Source organism: Hyla sarda, chromosome 7, assembly GCF_029499605.1.
Source record: "Hyla sarda isolate aHylSar1 chromosome 7, aHylSar1.hap1, whole genome shotgun sequence".
NCBI lineage: Eukaryota > Metazoa > Chordata > Amphibia > Anura > Hylidae > Hyla > Hyla sarda.
In genome coordinates this window covers 25,558,858-25,580,588 of record NC_079195.1, presented here as the reverse complement: position 1 = coordinate 25,580,588, position 21,731 = coordinate 25,558,858, and the positions used below count along the sequence as shown (strand labels likewise).

The 21,731-nt window shown below is 43.6% G+C and overlaps 1 protein-coding gene across 1 annotated transcript in view; it reads left to right on the top strand.

The window, feature by feature from the left end:
* The first annotated feature begins 226 nt into the window (after positions 1–226).
* The window catches only part of LOC130281825 (DBH-like monooxygenase protein 2), a 28,814-nt gene continuing 7,309 nt past the window's right edge, over positions 227–21,731 (top strand). The window contains exons 1-5 of the mRNA XM_056529491.1: positions 227–418; positions 1,200–1,296; positions 3,834–3,893; positions 6,092–6,225; positions 20,490–20,604. Coding sequence (XP_056385466.1) covers positions 408–418; positions 1,200–1,296; positions 3,834–3,893; positions 6,092–6,225; positions 20,490–20,604 — 417 coding nt within the window. The 5' untranslated portion in view covers positions 227–407. The remainder of the gene's footprint in view (positions 419–1,199; positions 1,297–3,833; positions 3,894–6,091; positions 6,226–20,489; positions 20,605–21,731) is intronic.

Sequence of the window (21,731 nt, the reverse complement as noted above, 5' to 3'; positions counted from 1 at the left end):
CACATTTACCTCGTACAGTGGTTGTTGCTAGGGGTTAAACACAATCAAAATGTATCATAGATAGTAACAGAAGAATAGCTAGGAATGAGCATACGTCTAGGTGTTGGGTGGCAAGGAGGATGCCAACAAGTCATGGCCTTGCCCAGGGTACTTAGCTAAACAATAAGGGTTGGAAACTGAGTCTATGCCTTGGGTAAAGGGAATCCTGTCTGTGGCTCTGGTTAGCAGGTCCATTTGTCTAACATAGACCAGACTCAACAAGGTCTTCTCTCTTTTGAAGGAGTAACTGGATTAATTTATTGACTATGTCTCCTGTTCTTTTTTAGGTATTAGATGGGCCCATTCCTGACTTTACTGTCAAAGCTTATCTATTGCATGGACATCTCGCTGCTCATGGGGTGCGGTTAATGCATTACAGGTAGGAGAAGAGCAATGGACGCTCCCGCTTATCTTCACCATATATATTTTTTTTAATCCATTTCTCTGGGAAATAGAAGGCACAAGTAACTATAAATCCGACCTTAGTCGTTACATTGGGAAAACTAGGGGACAACCAATATGGCTGCCATTACATCTCCCATTAGGAGGCCCATCCTGTCCTTAAAGGGGTACTCTGCCCCTAGACATCTAATCCCCTATTTAAAGGATAGGGGATAAGATGTCTGATCGTGGGGGTCCCGCCACTGGGGACCTCTGCGATCTCCCTGCTGCACCCAACGTTAGAGTGTGGGGTGCAGAGCCGGAGGCTTGTGACGTCACAGTCACGCCCCACTCATCACGTCACGGCCACGTCCTCTCCATTCAAGTCTGTGGGAGGGGCGTCACACCCCCTCCCATAAACTTGCATTGAGGGGGGTGGCCGTGACATCATGAGCGAGGCGTGCCTGTGACGTCACAAGCCTCCGCCCCGCATTGCCAGTCATCTGGCACAGAGCAAAGTTCGCTCCGTGCACCGGATGTCTGTGGTGCCACAGCCGAGATAGCGGGGGTCCCCAGCGGTGGGATCCCCTCGGGATCAGACATGTTATCCCCTATCCTTTGGATAGGGGATAAGATGTCTAGAGGCAGAGTAGCCCCTTTAAGATTGCAGGAGTCCAGCAGCCAAAGACTTACAGATGGGTTCTGGAGGGGAAAAAACTATTGTTATCTGGTTTATCTAGTAAAAGAATTCTAATTGGAATGATCTAATCTCTCTATAGAAATGGCACTTTAATAGGAAGCCTTGGGGAAGACAAGAAATATGATTTCAACTTTCAGCAAGTCCGACATCTTCCAAAAGATATTACAATAAAAATGGTAAATATATATTAAATAATAAAATTATAAAATATTTAAAGAGTTCCGCTCATGATCTTGTTAAATTCTATAATCCTCCCAGTTCACTGCCCCCATCATTATAAACCACCCCCTGCCATTATTTTTTATTATTTTTTAGTTTTCCACCTTGATATTGCTCTGTATTTTCTGTTCAGTCAGATTCACAGACTTGGAAGGGGTGTTCCCCAGCAGGCGTGACATCATCTGAAGCCATACAGGGGAGTACTTCCTCCCTCACTCTGCTATACATAGCCCAGAGCAGTTCAGTGTGAGATGAGCTATGATTGGCTAAAACTGCACACACACCCTCAGCACTCCAGACTGCATTTCCTGATTTTTGCCAGCAGGAGTCCAAAGTCTGTGAAAAAGATTGGGGGGGGGGAAAGTGCTCTGGACAAGTAGGGAGACACCTAGTGGAAGATTTTATTAAACACAAACCATAGAAAACTTCTTTTGTTTTTTTAAACAAAGTACATTCAAAAGATTTTTATTCACCATAAGGAGTGCAATAGAAAACATTTGTTTTAATGATAGTTCCTATTTAAGTAATAGGTAATAGACTTGTCTCATATTACGTCTCGTGAGGAGAGGCATATACACTTTGCAGTCACACAATGAACAAGCTCCAGTCTCTTGTACCGACACACATATGTTCCATACAGAACACTGAGGGCTGCCAGAGGGCTTCACATCATAGACCCTCTGTGGGTATTCCCTGCCCTCGGGGCGAGGTGTTTTATCAGAGTGCGGCTGCAGGCTAGCCTTAGGCCAGGTTACTTATAGTTCACAGACTACAGTTCTGAGCCACCTTTTGCAGAGCTCAACACACAATCTGTACCCACTCAAGACAGATATCTTGGGTCTGACCAATTTTGTGTTGCCTGTGCCCAGAGGTCTCAGTTTATTCAGTGTTCTGAGTTTGGATGTTCAGGGATGGAGGAACCCCAACCTTACTATTGCTTAGATTCGGGTCAGTCGGACTCTCACAGTTGGTTCCTCTCTGCAGTCCTTCTAGTTTTTAAGATTCTGCCTCCACTTCTAATTTCTACTTAGATGGCATGAAAACTATTTGGGGCATATGTCCTGCTACAAACCTAGTAACACTTTAGTTGCCAACTCTCCCTCGGCACAGCGGCCTAGATCAAATCCTTCAGCAGGTCACCCACCTTGAGTGCCAGGGTATACACACACTTCACGTAACGCACTTCATGCTACTACGATCAGTGATGTCAATGATATTGCTAATACCTCAAAATGGCGCTAAAGCAAGGACCATGTTGACCACTATGACACAAGAACAAAGCAACCAGCACCTACCCCAAAAAGGAACAGTGAAAAGGACAAACAGGAGAACAACTCCCATCTTAACTGGAAAAGAGAGATATAGATAGATAGATAGATAGATAGATAGATAGATAATACAACCAAAGAATAAGTTGGCCAGCACTATTGATTCCAAACTATTGTGAAAACCTGGCTTACAGGTGCAGGCTGCTGGGCTAAATATACAGCAACAGGAGAATACAGCAGCACACTGCTAGCACAAAGAAAGAGATGAAACATGAGTATATAGATGAAACATGAGTATATAGATAGAACATGAAAAGCTATACAGCTGTAGTGCAATAAATGAAAATATGAAACTATGAAATTATGAGGTACTTAGCTTGCAAATTTGGCGCCAAATAGCGTGGACCGTCCCACCATGGTAAGGTGACCTCATTCTGGGACGGACCCTACACTGTGTATATGCCTCTGTGTGAACAGTACAGCAGGCATTGCAAGGTCTGAAACATCCAAAGCAACTTATATACACCTAATAGAGGTGAGTGGGGTGCAGGAGCCAACATGGAGGTAGCCAGTCCCCCATATGTATAATACAACCAAAGGATAAGTTATATTACACATATGGGGGACTGGCTACCTCCATGTTGGCTCCTGCACCCCACCCACCTCTATCAGGTGTATATAAGGTGCCTTGGATGTTTCAGACCTTGCATGCCTGCTGTACTGTCCACACAGAGGCTTATTCATAGTGTAGGGTCCGTCCCAGAATGAGGTCACCTTACCGTGGTGGGACGGTCCACGCTATTTGGCGGCAAATTTGCAAGCTAAGTACCTCATAATTTCATAGTTTCATATTTTCATTTATTGCACTACAGCTGTATAGCTTTTCATGTTCTATCTATATATTCATGTTTCATCTATATACTCATGTTTCATCTATATCTCTGTGCTAGCAGTGTGCTGCTGTATTCTCCTGTTGCTAGATAGATAGATAGATATGAGATAGATAGATATGAGATAGATAGATAGACAGATAGATATGAGATAGATAGATATGAGATAAATAGATATGAGATAGATAGATAGATAGATAGATATGAGATAGATAGAATATGTGATAGATAGATATGTGATAGATAGATAGATAGATAGATATGAGATAGATAGAGGCACGCTGGTTGGAATACACTGGGCTATAACATAACCTTGGATTTGTTTCCTCTCCTCAGGGGGACCAGATAGTGGTTGAATGTACATCCAGCACAATGGACAGAGAAGGTGTCACTTATGTAAGTTTATTTTTCTACTTAGTAATAGTGATGAGCGGCAGCGGCCACATTCAAATTCACAATATTTTGTGAATATATGGACGAATATTTGTCCTATGTTTGCAAAATTCTCATATTCACTATGTTTGTTTTTTTTTTTTTCCATGTCTAAGTCGTAACGAAATTCGTATAGTGCGCATGTCCGATTATATAGTGAAGGGGGGGGCAACTTTCCTATTGGTTATTAGGGATATTTCTAACCTCTGACAACTGGATTTGAATCCTTCTCATTGGCCCTCGAGCTAAAATAAAGGAGGGACCAGTGTCCTCTGGAAGTGCCGATATTCCTGAATATTTGCATATTGGCATATACAAAATATTCGCGCTCCACACCGACTCACACAGTAAATAATATTGGTGCCTTCTTTGTACCCCAAGCTGGGAGCAGGGAGGGATGATCACCTTATTTTACACTGTGTACATCATTGTTGTGATCTGTGCTGTGAAGGAAAAACAAACGAATATTGGTCATTACGTATATATAGCGCTATATTCTATATGACTATTTTGCTTACCAATACTTTATCGCTTTAATCTGCAATATTTGCATTGAAGAGGTTGTTGTATCTATGTAAACAATGAGGGGGATCGATAACTGTGCTGATTGGCTGAGGTCCCAGAGGCCACACCCCATGGATCAAACCGAGGGTCGGCCATTTTTTTCTATGGAAGGACACCTAAAGTTTACAAGGCTTAAAGGGGTATTCCAGGAAAAAACTTTTTTATTTATATCAACTGGCTCCAGAAAGTTAAACAGATTTGTAAATTACTTCTATTAAAAAAATCTTAATCCTTTCAGTACTTATGAGCTTCTGAAGTTAAGGTTGTTCTTTTCTGTCTAAGTTCTCTCTGATGACACCTGTCTCGGAAAACGCCCAGTTTAGAAGCAAATTCCCACAGCAAACCTCTTCTAAACTGGGTGCTTCCCGAGACAGGTGTCATCAGAGAGCACTTAGACAGAAAATTACAACCTTAACTTCAGAAGCTCATAAGTACTGAAAGGATTAAGATTTTTTAATAGAAGTAATTTACAAATCTGTTTAACTTTCTGGAGACAGTTGATATATATATATATATATATATATATATATATATATATAAATATATATATACATATATATATATATATATAGAAAACAATGGCGCAGCACTCCAAAATTGCAAAAAAGTGTAAAAATTTATTCCTTCATGTCAAAATTCAAAGCGACGTTTCAGCTCCCCACTGGAGCTTTTTTCAAGCATGCTTGAAAAAAGCTCCAGTGGGGAGCTGAAAAGTCGCTTTGAATTTTGACATGAAGGAATACATTTTTACACTTTTTTGCAATTTTGGAGTGCTGCGCCATTGTTTTCTATTACATGGACTTTGATCGAGTCAGGGCGCTGGCACCGGGAATCTAATGGTGAAGTAGTGCTGCATTGTTTTTGAATATATATATATATATGAGGTTTTTCTTGGATAACCCCTTTAACTGCAAGTCTAGATATAGTCTGTGGGCAAAAGTGATAATGTTTTTGGAAAGGATACATATTTTTCGTCTTACAAAATTCATATATATATATATATATATATATATATATATATATATATATATATATATATTTTTTTTTTTAATGAGTAGTTAAAAGGGTAAAAAAAAAATTCTAATCAACTTTTACTAGAAAGTTATACAAATTTGTAAATGACTTCTATGTAAAAATCTTAATCCTTTCAGTACTTATCAGCTGCTGTATGCTCCAGAGGACGTTGTGTAGTTATTTTCTGTCTGACCACAGTGCTCTCTGCTGACACCTCTGTCCATATCAGGAACTGTCCACAGCGGGATAGGTTTCCTATGATTTTCTCCTACTCTGGTCAGTTCCTAAAATGGACAGAGGTGTCAGCAGAGAGCCCAGTGGTCAGACTGGAAAGAACTACTCAACTTCTTATGGAGCATACAGCAGCTGATAAGTACTGGAAGGATTAAAATCTTTACATATAAGTAATTTAAAAATCTGTATAACTTTCTGGAACTAATTGATTTGAAATGTTTTTTTTTTTTTTTTTTGCCCACCGGAGTACCCCTTTATATGAAATCATGCCAGCAGAACAGTTACCAAACAACATAGCTGCATAATAATCTGATCACCATTTCTTGCAAATAAAAAACATTTCTCTACAGGGAGGTCCCGGTACTAAAAATGAAATGTGTGCTGGATTCATGTTCTACTATCCTGTTGTCCCAATTGCTACCTGCTGGAGTTACATGGATATTCACTACATCACCGATGCCTTGGGATTGGAAAGGGCAGACAGGTGAGTTCTACCTGATTTATACGCTTTTATTAATATATATATATATATATATATATATATATATATATATATGTATATATATCCAAAGAATAAGTTAGCCAGCACTATTGATTCCAAACTATTGTAAAGACCTGGCTTACAGGTGCAGGCTGATGGGCTAAATATACAACAACAGGAGAATACAGCAGCACACTGCTAGCACAAAGATATAGATGAAACATGAGTATATAGATAAAACATGAGTATATAGATAAAACATGAGTATATAGATAAAACACGAGTATATAGATAGAACATGAAAAGCTATACAGCTGTAGTGCAATAAATGAAAATATGAAACTATGAAATTATGAGGTACTTAGCTTGCAAATTTGGTGGCCAAATAGCATGGACCGCCCCACCGCGGTAAGGTGACCTCATTCTGGGACGGACCCTACACTATGAATATGCCTCTGTGTGAACAGTACAACAGGAATTGCAAGGTCTGAAACATCCAAGGCACCTTATATACACCTAATAGAGGTTGGTGGAGTGCAGGAGCCAACATGGAGGTAGCCAGTCCCCCGTATGTGTAATACAAGTTATTCTTTGGTTGTATTACACATACGGGGGACTGGCTACCTCCATGTTGGCTCCTGCACCCCACCCACCTCTATTAGGTGTATATAAGGTGCCTTGGATGTTTCAGACCTTGCAATGCCTGCTGTACTGTTCACACAGAGGCATATTCATAGTGTAGGGTCCGTCCCAGAATGAGGTCACCTTACCATGGTGGGACGGTCCATGCTATTTGGCGCCAAATTTGCAAGCTAAGTACCTCATAATTTCATAGTTTCATATTTTCATTTATTGCACTACAGCTGTATAGCTTTTCATGTTCTATCTATATACTCGTGTTTTATCTATATACTCATGTTTTATCTATATACTCATGTTTTATCTATATACTCATGTTTCATCTATATCTTTGTACTAGCAGTGTGCTGCTGTATTCTCCTGTTGCTGTATATATATATATATATATATATATATATATTTATATATATAGAGTGAGATTTCTGTCAGGGATCGTTCTTTACTGTAGTCAAAATTACACGTTTTCACTTCATTAAAGGGGTACTCCAGTGGAAAACTTTTTTTTTTTTATCAACTGGTGCCAGAAAGTTAAACAGATTTTTATATAACTTCTATTAAAAAATCTTAATCCTTCCAGCACTTATTAGCTGCTGAATACTACAGAGGAATTTTTTTTTCTTTTTGGAGCACAGAGCTCTCTGCTGACATCATTAGCATAGTGCTCTCTGCTGACACCTCTGCCCATTTTAAGAACTGTCTAGAGTAGGAGAAAATCCCCATAGCAAACATGTGCTGCTCTGGACAGTTCCTAAAATGGACAGATATGTCAGCAGAGAGCACTGTGGTCATGATGTCAGCAGAGAGCTCAGTGTTCATGATGTCAGCAGAGAGCTCTGTGTTCTATAAAGAACTGTATTATTCAGCAGCTAATAAGTACTGGAAGGATTAAGATTTTTCAATAGAAGTAATCTGAAAATCTGTTTAACTTTCTGGCACCAGTTGATAAAAAAAAAAAAGTTTTCCACCGGAGTACCCCTTTAAGGCAGGTCCACACCGATTCAGCATGCTGTCTGACCCTCGGTCAGGTTTATTGAACAGGTTGCAGGACAAAACAAAACATAATTCAGGGACCAAAATAAATAAAAAAAATGTTATCAACTGGTGCCAGAAAGTTGAGCAGATTTGTAAATTACTTCTATATAAAAATCTTAATCATTCCAGTACTTATCAGCTGCTGTATGCTCCAGAGGAAGTTCTCTTCAATCTGAATTTCTTTCCAGTCTGACCACAGTGCCCTCTGCTGACACCTCTGTCCATTTGAGGAACTGTCCAGAGCAGGAGCACATCCCCATAGCAAACCTCTCCTGCTCTGGACAGTTCCTGACTAGTGTTGAGCGTGAATATTCGAAATGCAAATTTTTACCGCGAATATCAGCACTTCGCAAATTCTTGAATATTTAGAATATAGTGACATATAGTCGTAATGATGAATATTTGTTTTTTTATGCAAAAGTATGCGAATATCGGCCCTTCCAGACTGGATACTGATCCCTCCCGTCTTTTAGGTGAAAGATATAATTGCTATGCAAATTTCATTACGAATTTTCGCATGAAAGAAAAAGAGAACGAACATGCGAATTTCGCGAACCTAGGATGAATATTCGTTCATATATTCACGAAATATCGCTAATTCGAATATGGCCCCTGCCGCTCATCACTATTCCTGACATGGACAGAGGTGTCAGCAGAGAGCACTGTGCTCAGACTGGAAAGTATTACACAACTTCCTCTGGAGTATACAGCAGCTGATAAGTATTGGAAGGATTAAGATTTTTTTAACAGAACTATTGTACAAATCTGTTTAACTTTCTGGCACCAGTTGATTTAAAATTAAAATAAAATGTTTGCCACCGGAGTACCCTTTTAAAACACATGGCAACATGGCAACATGGCAACCTTTACTCACTCTTCATACTTGTCTTAGTCCCAGCCACTTGCTGTGTGCTCCACAGCCGGCCATCTGTCTCCTAGACCAGACCCTTTAATCCGGCCCCAGGGTCAATATATATAAAAAATTTGAGTAGCCATATTAGTCCAGTGATGCAGATGCAAATCAAAAAATGTTGCAGTATCTTGTAATAACTTTTTTAATGGACTACGAGAAGATACAAGATGTGCAGCACCTGAAACTACAGATACTGGAAGCCTGTGCTAGCATTTCTCCTGCGGTGTATATAGTAGTATATAGCAGTGTATATGGATACTGGAATCCTGTGCTAGCATTTCTCCTGCGGTGTATATAGTAGTATAAAGCAGTGTATATGGATACTGGAATCCTGTGCTAGCATTTCTCCTGCGGTGTATATAGTAGTATATAGCAGTGTATACGGATACTGGAAGCCTGTGCTAGCATTTCTCCTGCAGTGTATATAGTAGTATATAGCAGTGCATACGGATACTGGAAGCCTGTGCTAGCATTTCTCCTGCGGTGTATATAGTAGTATATAGTAGTGTATACGGATACTGGAAGCCTGTGCTAGCATTTCTCCTGCGGTGTATATAGTAGTATATAGCAGTGTATACGAATACTGGAAGCCTGTGCTAGCATTTCTCCTGCGGTGTATATAGTAGTAAAAAGCAGTGTATACGGATACCGGAAGCCTGTGCTAGCATTTCTCCTGCGGTGCATATAGTAGTATATAGCAGTGTATACGGATACAGGAAGCCTGTGCTAGCATTTCCCCTGCGGTGTATATAGTAGTATATAGCAGTGTATACGGATACTGGAAGCCTGTGCTAGCATTTCTCCTGCGGTGTATATAGTAGTATATAGCAGTGTATACAGATACTGGAAGCCTGTGCTAGCATTTCTCCTGTGGTGTATATAATAGTATATAGTAGTGTATACGGATACTGGAAGTCTGTGCTAGCATTTCTCCTGCGGTGTATATAATAGTATATAGCAGTGTATACAGATACTGGAAGCCTGTGCTAGCATTTCTCCTGCGGTGTATATAGTAGTATATAGCAGTGTATACAGATACTGGAAGCCTGTGCTAGCATTTCTCCTGCAGTGAATATAGTAGTATATAGCAATGTATACGGATACTGGAAGCCTGTGCTAGCATTTCTCCTGCGGTGTATATAGTAGTATATAGCAGTGTATACGGATACTGGAAGCCTGTGCTAGCATTTCTCCTGCGGTGTATATAGTAGTATATAGCAGTGTATACAGATACTGGAAGCCTGTGCTAGCATTTCTCCTGCAGTGAATATAGTAATATATAGCAATGTATACGGATACTGGAAGCCTGTGCTAGCATTTCTCCTGCGGTGTTGCTATCAGTGTGTGAAGAGTGGGAGAAGAGGGTTGCAATCCAACACAATGGGCAGCACATTGAACACATTTTATAAGTGGTCAGAAACTTGTAAATAACTCATGAAAGAATAACGATACATTAAAACCAAGCACATCATTGTTTTTCTTGTGAAATTCCCAATAAGTTTGATGTGTCACATGACCCTCTTCCTATTGAAAAAACAAAAGTTGGATTCAAAATGGCCGACTTCAAAATGGCCGCCATGGTTACCACCCATCTTGAAAAGTTTCCCCCCTCACATATACTAATGTGCCACAAACAGTAAGTTAATATCACCAACCATTCCCATTTTATTAAAGGGGTTATCCAGGAAAAAATTGTAAATTACTTCTATTAAAAAAGAGTAATCCTTTCAGTACTTATGAGCTTCTGAAGTTAAGTTTGTTATTTTCTGTCTAAATCCTCTCTGACGACACCTGTCTCGGGAACCGCCCAGTTTAGAAGAGGATTGCTATGGGGATTTGCTTCTAAACTGGACGTTTCCCAAGACAGGTGTCATCAGAGAGGATTTAGACAGAAAAGAAGAACCTTAACTTCAGAAGCTCATAAGTACTGAAAGGATTAAGATTTTTTTAATAGAAGTAATTTACGAATTTGTTTAACTTTCTGGAGCCAGTTGATATATATAAAAAAGTTTTTTTCCTGGAATACCCCTTTAAGGTGTATCCATATAAATGGCCCACCCTGTATTTGAGTAGGTATTTTGTTTGGTTAATTTTGTGCAGTTCCGAGCAATGTTCAACGCTAAGGTTGGTTTTGCCAAAAGAATTACTTGAAGCTCCGGGGCCTTACTAAAAGTACTGAGCATTGGCCTCCCATTATGGAGCGGAGGACTTTTTCAGTCCTGATTATACGCTAGTGCCCAAAGCAACTGCAGTCTTTCCACCCGCTGTAGTTATGCTTACAGTTATATCCTGTATTACACTCCAGAGATGCACTCACTATTCTGCTGGTGAGGTCACTATGCACATACTTTACATTACTTATCCTGTACTGATCCTGAGTTATATCCTGTATTATACTCCAGAACTGTACTCACTATTCTGCTGGTGAGGTCACTGTGTACATACTTTACATTACTTATCCTGTACTGATCCTGAGTTACATCTAGTATTATACTCCAGAGCTGTACTCACTATTCTGCTGGTGGGGTCACTGTGTACATACATTACATTACTTATCCTGTCCTGATCCTGAGTTATATCCTGTATTATACTCCAGAGCTGTACTCACTATTCTGCTGGTGAGGTCACTGTGTATATACATTACATTACTTATCCTGCACTGATCCTGAGTTATACCCTGTAGATCTTTTATTAAAATTTCAAACATAACAATAAAAAAATTACAAAACATAAACATATCATATCCGACAGAACATATCAATATAACGAATCATAAAACCAACACCATAGCATAAAATACAACACCGGTCCACCACACACTCATTCCTGCACACAAACAAATATATACAATATTTACAAAAGACATATTCCTATAATACCCATAATACCCATACCATACTAATAAACTATATACACTAATACTAAATGTGAATTTCCTGGCCCAGTTGCAATACCAAAAACCCAATACCAGTAATATACCAAAAAGAATAACAACAACAACAATAATAATATATACAAAATAATAAAAACCAACACAAACAAAATAACACCACTTTTACCCTGTTATACCCTGTATTATACTCCAGAGCTGTACTCACTATTCTGCTGGTGGGGTCACTGTGTACATACATTACATTACTTATCCTGTACTGATCCTGAGTTATATCCTGTAGATCTTTTATTAAAAAATATAAAACATTACAAAAAGAATAAACATCACCATAACAATAATACAAACAACATACACCTGTATAATATATACAAAAATGAGTCCATATTAGTCCAAAAATGTCCAACCAAGTATCTTCTGGTCCAGCCTCATTCTCACCAAACACACCGCTATAATAACAACAACTACTAAACACTCTACAATAATAATAATACTTACAGTAATAATAATAACAATAATAACTAAAAACTGGTCCGGTTGCATTTCCCCACCCAAAATAATAAATATGTGTCAAACCACCAACAAACACCGCAAACAGAAAAACCGAATATACAATGTTTTTTTTATATTTTTTATATATTATTATTATTATTATTTTTTTTTATTTTTTTTTTTTATTTTTTATTTTTTTTTTATTTTTTTTTTATTTTTTTATTTTGTCCCTGAGCTGGTCCCGCATCCCATGCCCCAGTACATGATAACAGACGTCCATGAACCAGTCCAGGATTTTTTTTTTTTTTAAACAAAAAGTCCCACACAGAATCCCCCCTCCCCCCATCTACCCACCACCCAACCTAGCACTAAACCCCAACACAACACAACCCCTAGAAAAAAATACAATATATATACATATATACACATATACATAAATGTACAAACAAAACAAATATATACAAAATAATACAAACCAAACAACAAACATCAATAAGGCTTTTCAATCACACAAACCCCTAAAGCTCAAGTTCAGTGCCTGCAAGCCCTATATCACCATATATCTACAGCACAAAACAAAAGACTAATGTGCCAGCATCAGCCCACCACCAGGGGGAGACAACAGGCTAAGGCACTTTAAAGGCAGAGCCCCTCCACAGACGAGAGGCCCTGCCAGCACCCAGCCTCTCGTACTCCAGAGAACGCACCTTCACCAGGTCACCCAGTATGTTCCTAACCACCTCACCCACAGGGAGGATTTTACGCTGCGTCGACACTAAACACCGTGCGTTCCACGTGTAATACCTGACCACTGAGCTGACTAGGAATAAAGTGCACCGGTCCCAGCCTCCAAGGTTTCTGAATGCCCCATAGGCCCATTCCGCATAGGAGAGACTGGCCAGCCGAGGCCAACCAATGGAAGCGCCCACCCTGGTGTAAACCTCTGTGTTAAAGGGACAATGAAGCAGAAAATGCTCCATGCTTTCCAGCATGCCTCCACACTCTTCGCGGGGACATCCCCGGTCATCAGAGCTCCTGCACTTCAGATTGTCCCTCACACACAGTTTCCCATGGAAGCAGCGCCAAGTCAAGTCCCAAAACTTCAAGGGGATCCTGATAGAATTCAAAAGCTCTAAACCCACCTCCAGATCCCGACTTGGGCAGTCCTTGAGTGCCAATGGCCTCTGGAAATGAGAAGACAGGACCCTCTTGTCAAGGAATTTCCTCGACAGAGTCCTAATCTCCCACATCCCCAGACCCCACCTACGAATAACCTTCAGAACCGGGGTAGCATAAGCCGGGAGATGCCCGTGTGGTGTGCGAAGATCCTTCACTTGCCCTCCTGTCTCCCATTCCTGGAAGAAAGGCCGAAACCATCCCCTACAGGAGGATACCCACGGAGGAGCCCTCTCTGACCAGAGGTTTGCTATATTGGTCTTAAGAAAGGTATTCACTAGGAACACCACAGGGTTGACCATACACAACCCCCCTAGTCTCCTCGTACGGTAAGTAACCTCCCTCTTCACTAGGTTCAGTCTATTCCCCCATAACATTTGGAAGAACACACTGTAGACCCGGGTCCAAAGAGGTTCTGGCAACATGCATACACTGCCCAGATATATCAGCAAAGGGAGCAGGAAAGTTTTCATCAGGTTAACCCTTTCCCGGAGGGTCAAAGACCAACCCTTCCACTGATCTACCTTCTGAGCGGCGATCTTAAGCCTGCTGTCCCAGTTTTGTGTGGGGTAATCCCCTTGGCCAAATTCGATGCCGAGGACTTTTGCGGATTCCTGGGGCTCTGGAAGGGCGTCCGGGAGATCAAAATCAGGATCTCCCCCTCCCAGCCAGAGACTCTCACACTTATCCTGATTGATCTTGGACCCGGATGCCTCCGAGTAGCGGTCCACCTCTGACATCACCCATCTGCCCTCCTCTTGTGAGGAGACAAACACGGTGACATCATCAGCGTACGCTACCGCCCTCAGAGCCGAATCCGGCACCGCCAGGTCCATTCTCACCCCTGCCAACGGTCCACAATCAATCCCTCTAAGGAAAGGATCGACTGCAAACACGTACAGCAAAGGGCTCAAAGGACAACCCTGACGGACACCAGACCCAACCTCAAAAGAGCGGCCAATCCAACCATTCACAAGCGGGAAACTCTCTGCCCCTACATACAAGGTCTTAAGCCAATCAACAAACCCCCCTGGCAGGCCATATCTCAGAAGGACAGACCAGAGGTACTCATGGTTAACCCGATCAAACGCTTTTGCCTGATCCAAGGAAAGCAAGTACCCCTTCCAGTGGCCAGCCCTACCCTGCTCCACAGCCTCTCGGACACTGAGCACAGCACTGAATGTACTGCGGCCCGGAACAGAGCAATGCTGAGCCCCCGAAAGGAGCCGGGGTGCAAATTCCACCAGCCGGTTAAACAGCACTTTTGCCAGAATCTTTCTGTCCGCATTGAGAAGTGCTATGGGACGCCAATTCTCAATGTGGGACGGGTCTTTACCCTTTGACAGGATGATCAGCGCTGACCTCCTCATTGACTTTGGCAGAGTGCCCGAGGATAGACACTCATTAAAAACCGCAGTCAAGAGGGGAACCAAAGTGTCCTTAAAGGTCTTATAGAACTCAGATGTTAAGCCATCCGGACCGGGTGACTTCTTGAGGGCAAGCCCATCAATAGCCATCCTGACTTCCTCTTCCCGGATCATCTCTGTCAAAACATCAAGAGAGGGGTCTACTCCTGGTTCAGGGACGGTTTCAGCCAAGAAAGCTGATACCTTATCTCGATATAGATCCTTCCTTCCCAAGAGGTGCGAGTAGAAGGATCTGATGACCTCCAGGATCCCTGATCTGGACCTTTTCAAGGATCCCGTACTATCAATCAGTCCTGAGACTACTTTACTATTCACTGACATCTTGCAGTTTCTGTAAGGGTCGGGCGAGCGGTACTTCCCGTAATCCCTCTCAAAAACCAAAGATGCGTACCTATCGTACTGGCACTTCATCAGCAAGGACTTCACTCTGGAGACATCATCACGACTACCTCCAGTCGAGACAAGGTTCTCAAGTTTCTTCCTCAGGCCCTGGTACAAGCGGTACCTGTTTAGGCTTCTGAGGCCCGAGAGCTGGCGGAAGAATCTCGCAACCCTTTCCTTGAAGATCTCCCACCACTCTGACTTACTGCTACAAAGGCCCAGCAATGGTACCTGGCTCTGAAGAAAATCCTCAAAGGACTGTCTTATCTCCGCTTCTTCCAAGAGAGACGAATTCAGCTTCCAATAGCCTCTGCCCATCCGGGGGGTCTCTGTGACATTCAGAGAAAACAAAATTAAACAGTGATCGGAGAACTCCACCTCAACAACAGACACTGCTGAAGAGACGGCTTCCTCCTTTAAATAAAACCTGTCTATCCTAGACCTACAACTACCCCTATGATAGGTGAATCCCGCGTGGCCTGGGGTGTGCCGGATGTGGACATCCACCAGGCGAGCCTCACTCGCTATGCTATTAAGGGCGACGCTATCATAAGTCAGCTTGTCTCTGGCACCTCCCCTGTCTTGGGGCCTCGTGACAGCATTAAAGTCCCCTCCAAAGACCACCTGCCGACTTGTAAAAAGATAGGGCTTGATCCTCATAAAGAGGCACTTCCGGTCCCACTTAGACTGTGGGCCGTAGATGTTAATAAGGCGAAGTTCTTGTCCCCTCATGAGGACATCTAAGATCAGGCACCTCCCCATTTCTAACTCGATAACCCGTCGGCATTCTACCGCTGCGGTAAAAAGGACCGCCACTCCGCTATACGGCTCGGCCCCAAGAGACCAGTAGGAGGGCCCATTCCTCCACTCTCTTTTAGCCTTGTAGATAGATGACATGTCTGTTAGCCTGGTCTCCTGCAAAAATAAAATATCAGCATTAATATGGGCAAAAAAATCATAGGCAGCAAATCGAGCCGTATCTGACTTAATGCTGGCGACATTAATGGACGCCAGCGTCAACGGAGAGGGTGCCGCCATCAAGGGTGATTGAGTTAAACAGCTTTCTTTTTCCCACTCCCCTTCTCACCCTCCACATCAGAAGAACTCTTCACCCTCTTTAGAGAAATTGAAGTGTCCATCTCACCAGACGTCGTTTTACTTTCCTCGTCTCCGGATTCAAGGCCAGTCCCTTCCCCCGAGGACATAACCTCCCCAGGGGAAGAGGACTCGGCGCCCCCTGGAAGCCCCTCTGCCACCTCCCCCTCATCCTCCCCCTCCGAAGAAGAGGAGGAGACGTCCCTGAGGGGTCGGAATCGATTGGAAAGGCCAACCAGAGGGGAGTCAGTTTTGCCTTCCTGTGGCACCTGGACCAGGGTGGGAGAAGATCTCAAATCTCCCTTTTTTTTTTTACTTGTACCCCGCTTTCGTGTCTCCTTCTGCCATCCCACATCATCCTCCTCCACGCTATCTGAGGAGATGGCACCTTCCTCATTCTGGATCCTCCTGACCTCCTCATTCAGCTCGCCATCCCTCGGGGTCTCAGCAGCAAGGTTGGCCTCTGGGACAGAATGAGAGGTCGTCCCAGTAACCCGGGCTTTCCCCATCACCCTATCCCTTTGGCGTTTATCAAGATGTCTTAGTTGGGCTGGTGTCTTTCTCTTGCTGTTCCTCACTGACCCCTCAGTTCCTCCACCCCTGCTAGTCCCCTCCCCAGCAGATTCCGGCTCGTGATCTTCACCCGCTGGGGACAAGACTGCATTAGCGAAAGAACGAGGACAACGACTGAATGGGTGACCTAAGTCACCACACAGGTGACACCTAATCTCCGCACAAGATGCGGCAAGATGGCCTACACCCCCACACAAGGCACATTTCTGCACCGTACAGTTTGCACTGAAGTGTGTGGGGTCACCACATCTGTGACAGAGCTTCGGCTGACCCCGGTAGAAAATCTGGATACGATCCCTACCGAGAAAGGCAGAGGATGGAATATGGGTAACTGTATTTCCTGAACGTTTAAGTTTTACCAAAAACTTCCAGGCTCCTGACCAGATGCCAAACTCGTCCCTGTTCTTCTGCGGGACCCCCATTACCTCGCCATACCGTCCTAACCAGGTGATGATGTCAACACAAGAGAGTGATTCGTTACGGGTCAAAACGGTCACTCTCTTGATTTCGTTTTGGCGAGACAATGCCTGTATGGCAAAGTCTCGCCAGCCGGGCTCATTCTTTACCAATTCATAATTCGACCAGAAAAGCTCAAGCCCCTCTGGCCGAACAAAACTGATATCGAATTCAGGAGCACCGTAGGGATGTATCAAGGCAAAGATATCAACTGCCTTGAAGCCCATCTTTAGCAAGAGCTCAACCACTTTCGTCCTTGAAGGACACATATCTTCGCCCTGCCACCGAAGACGGACTACATTCCTACGGTTACTACCTGCCCCGGCTGTTGGGAGGGACCACACAGTATCGCCCCCTCTTTCCTCTCGGAAGGCAGAGAGACCGTGTCTCTCTATCCAGAAGGACAGATCAACTGCTCTACCCTCTACATTAATCGACCTTTCCCCCTTTTTCAGAGCCTCCAGGAGACGTCGCTGCAATAAACCGTCCCTAGAGTCAGGAGACGAGGAAAGTATTCTACTTCCCCCAGCAGTGACATTGGCATAACTCCTATGGTCTGTCACCACTGGGGGGGCAACCGGACCAGACCCTGCACCTACACCACTGCCGATGACAACATCCCCACCACCCCCAATGACAACATTAGCACCAACTCCAATAACATGGTCACCACCTCCCCCAAAAACACCTTCCCCAGTAACATCAATCTCCATCCTCTCCCCAGTCATACATCCCCCAACCCCATTTACCCCATCACTCACACTGGCTGGACCAGCAACAGGTAAACCGGCAAATGATGATGATGATGGTGATGTTGATGAAGATACATTTTCAGTCCGTTGTGCCTCGGCATCACGGGGCACTAGAGCTGGGACAACCTCCGCTGGCCCTTTAAGGGACCGGGCAGCATGCTTACCCAGTCTAGAGGAGGCCCCAGCCCTGTTCTTATTAGTGCCCTCCGCCTCATCAGCAATTTCTCCAGTCTTATCAGGGCGCCGCTGATCAATGGGATCAGCAGCGCCAATACAAAATAAGATTTGTTCTTTTCTTTTGGGAGCATCTGCTACATCTGTAGTCACCGCGACTACCTCCGGCACTGAGTCACCCCCCCCTCCCACAGGGGAGCGAACTACAGCACCGGAGTCTGCCTCTCTGCCCACCGCTGGGCCGCCCTCACTGTCCGGCCTTGCAGCCAGTGCCTTCTCTGCTCCATCCCTGCTACTGCAAACAGGCATGGAGCTCTGCGCCCTTTTAGTATCTGTACTCTCCCCGCACCTTTGCACCGAGTCCACCACAGAACACGGGCTGGGCTGGGTAATGGGGCTTGCACAATGAGCTGACCCTGCGGCCGACTCAGGGTTTACAGGGAGGGGGGTGTAGATGTAACTCACCACTTCTTGCCGCTTTGGCTTGGTCTTCTTTTTCTTCTTACCCCCAGGTGCCTCATTTGGGAACTCATCTCCGAACACCAGATTCTGAGGACACACTGGGGATTCCAGCATACGTATCTGGGCCATTAGCGCCCCTCCCTGGTAGCTGCTGTCACTGTCCTCCCCTGAGTCGGCAGGTGATACTGCTGGTTGCTGTGCAGGGGGCCCACTGTACGGGGCCTGCTGCTGTTGCCGCAGGCCACCAGGTGGATCTGGCTGTTGTTCTCCCTCTATCTCCTCCTCATCATCCACCTGGCTCTCAGGTTGCAGCCCCATCAACCTTCTCTGTTTCTTTTCATCCATATCTCTGAAACGCTCTTGATTTTTCAGCTTTTCTTTAAATGGACCACTCATCTCCAGCAATTCCTCCTTTCTTTCCTCCAAAGCATTTATTTCAGCCATCAGACCTTTTATCTGTGCCTGGACTTCAGGCTTCTTCTTCTTTGGGGTAACCTCCAGCCTAGAACGGACATGGCGAAGTTCCTCCTGAAGCCTCCTCACAGCTTTCCTGGCGTCTTCATACTCACGGAGGTGACTTACGACCCGGGTAGTATAGGTGGAAATAGACTCCCGGGTCCTCAGCACTCCCCAGCCTTCCTCACTGAGGTCGGCTTCACCTCCGTGAGTACTCTGCCTTCCTCCAGATGACCTTGGCTTTCTGCTGGCAGCACCCAGCTTTCCCAAATTGGGATCCTCGTTTCCAGAAACCTTTCGGCCTCTTGCCTCTGTGGGGGGTGTTGGAGTGACATTGCTGCGACTCCGGGTGGATCGCCTAACCCCCAGATCTTCTGATGTACAGGCCGCTTGCTGGCCTCTCCTGCCTCCCTGCGGCCTACTCCGGGAGGCAGAAGCCTGGGCCTCGCCTCCCTCACTCATCCCTGGAAACCCACTCCCTCCCTGGGGAGGAGAAAGCAGGTCCCAGGTGGAACAGGTGGTAATTCCCTGGAGCTCAGGAGGCACAGCAGACACCACCACACAGCTGAACTGAAGCAGAACCACACCCACAACTGATTGGCTCCCACTCCAGAGCTGAACTCACTATTCTGCTGGTGAGATCACTGTGTACATACATTACATTACTTATCCTGTACTGATCCTGAGTTTTATCCTGTATTATACTCCAGAGCTGCGCTCACTATTCTGCTGGTGGGGTCACTGTATACATACATTACATTACTTATCCTGTACTGATCCTGAGTTATATCCTGTATTATACTCCAGAGCTGTACTCACTATTCTGCTGGTGGGGTCACTCTGTACATACATTACATTACTTATCCTGTACTGATCCTGAGTTTTATCCTGTATTATACTCCAGAGCTGCGCTCACTATTCTGCTGGTGGGGTCACTGTATACATACATTACATTACTTATCCTGTACTGATCCTGAGTTATATCCTGTATTATACTCCAGAGCTGTACTCACTATTCTGCTGGTGGGGTCACTCTGTACATACATTACATTACTTATCCTGTACTGATCCTGAGTTTTATCCTGTATTATACTCCAGAGCTGCGCTCACTATTCTGCTGGTGGGGTCACTGTATACATACATTACATTACTTATCCTGTACTGATCCTGAGTTATATCCTGTATTATACTCCAGAGCTGTACTCACTATTCTGCTGGTGAGGTCACTGTGTACAGACATTACATTACTTATCCTGTACTGATCCTGAGTTATATCCTGTAAGAAGAATCCTGTAATGATTATTGTACACTGATGTCTCCCACCCATCCCCTGCTATTGTCTTTTCCAGTATAATGGACGCCATATTGAACATTGATACTGTAGAATGGGATGATGAAACTAGAGCGATTGCCCAGAAGGCCGTCATTGAGGCGCCTCACCTCGCAATGGTTGAGAACCGACAGGTTAGTAAAGTTGTAGACATGTCTTTGTTGTATATTACACTTTGTTGTATATGTTTCTACTAATCGTCAACAGATTTTTTTAAAATATTTTATTTTGAGTTTTAAATACATAATACATATTGCACATCCGCATAGTAATATAGCATTAAAGTAGTATATAAACAGTAGCACTCCCCATCCCTGCCCACCCATCGGAGTCTGCCTGCCAGAATAATTTTTTTTGTTATCCTGGAGTACTACATGGACTTTTTCAAATATTATACTGAATGTTAATTTCCATAACCCCAGGACTTTTCAAGAATTTTCAATAGTTTTTTTTGATCCTCTGCTTCCCCATTTCTCATATTCTTTCACCCTGGAAGTTAAATGTAGCCAGTTTTGAACATTAGGTATCTCTTTCGCAAATCACCTTCTCAAAATTAACAGATTGGCAAGGAAAAAAAGATTATAAAATAAATAATTAAATTTCCCAAAATCATCTCCAGCCCCAATGATCACATTAAGATGTTCCCTTCACTTTAATATCAAATTTCTTTTCTAGATATTCAAAAATTTCAGACCAAAATTTAGCAATTTTAGTACAGTCCCAAATCAAATGTATGTAAGTTGCTCCCTCATGTTCACATTTGGGACATTTGAATTCTTCACGGCCCCCCATCTTCCACAACTGCATCGGTGAATAATGCAACCTGTAAAACACCCTCCACCAGGGGTGGACACCGCAGAAAGCCCCTGTGCAAAGAATGTGCCTACCCCCCCTTCATATGCCACTTACTCAGGTGGACCCCCATATGTAACTTGCTTAGGAGGCCCCCTAATATCAGTTGTTAATTGTTATTGCCACCCATATGCCGCAGCTCATTCAGCCCCCGCCCCCCCTATTAGGCAGCATAGTTTCCCTACTTTAGGTAGCATAGTTTCCTTACATTGGGTAGCATAGTTTCCCCACATTAGGTAGCATAGTTTCCCCATATTAGGTAGCATAGTTTCCCCATATTAGGTAGGCAGCAGTTTCCCCACATTAGGTAGCATAGTTTCCCAACATTAGGTAGCGTAGTTTCCCCACATTAGGTAGCACAATTTCCCCACATTAGGTAGCATAGTTTCCCCACATTTGGTAACATCAT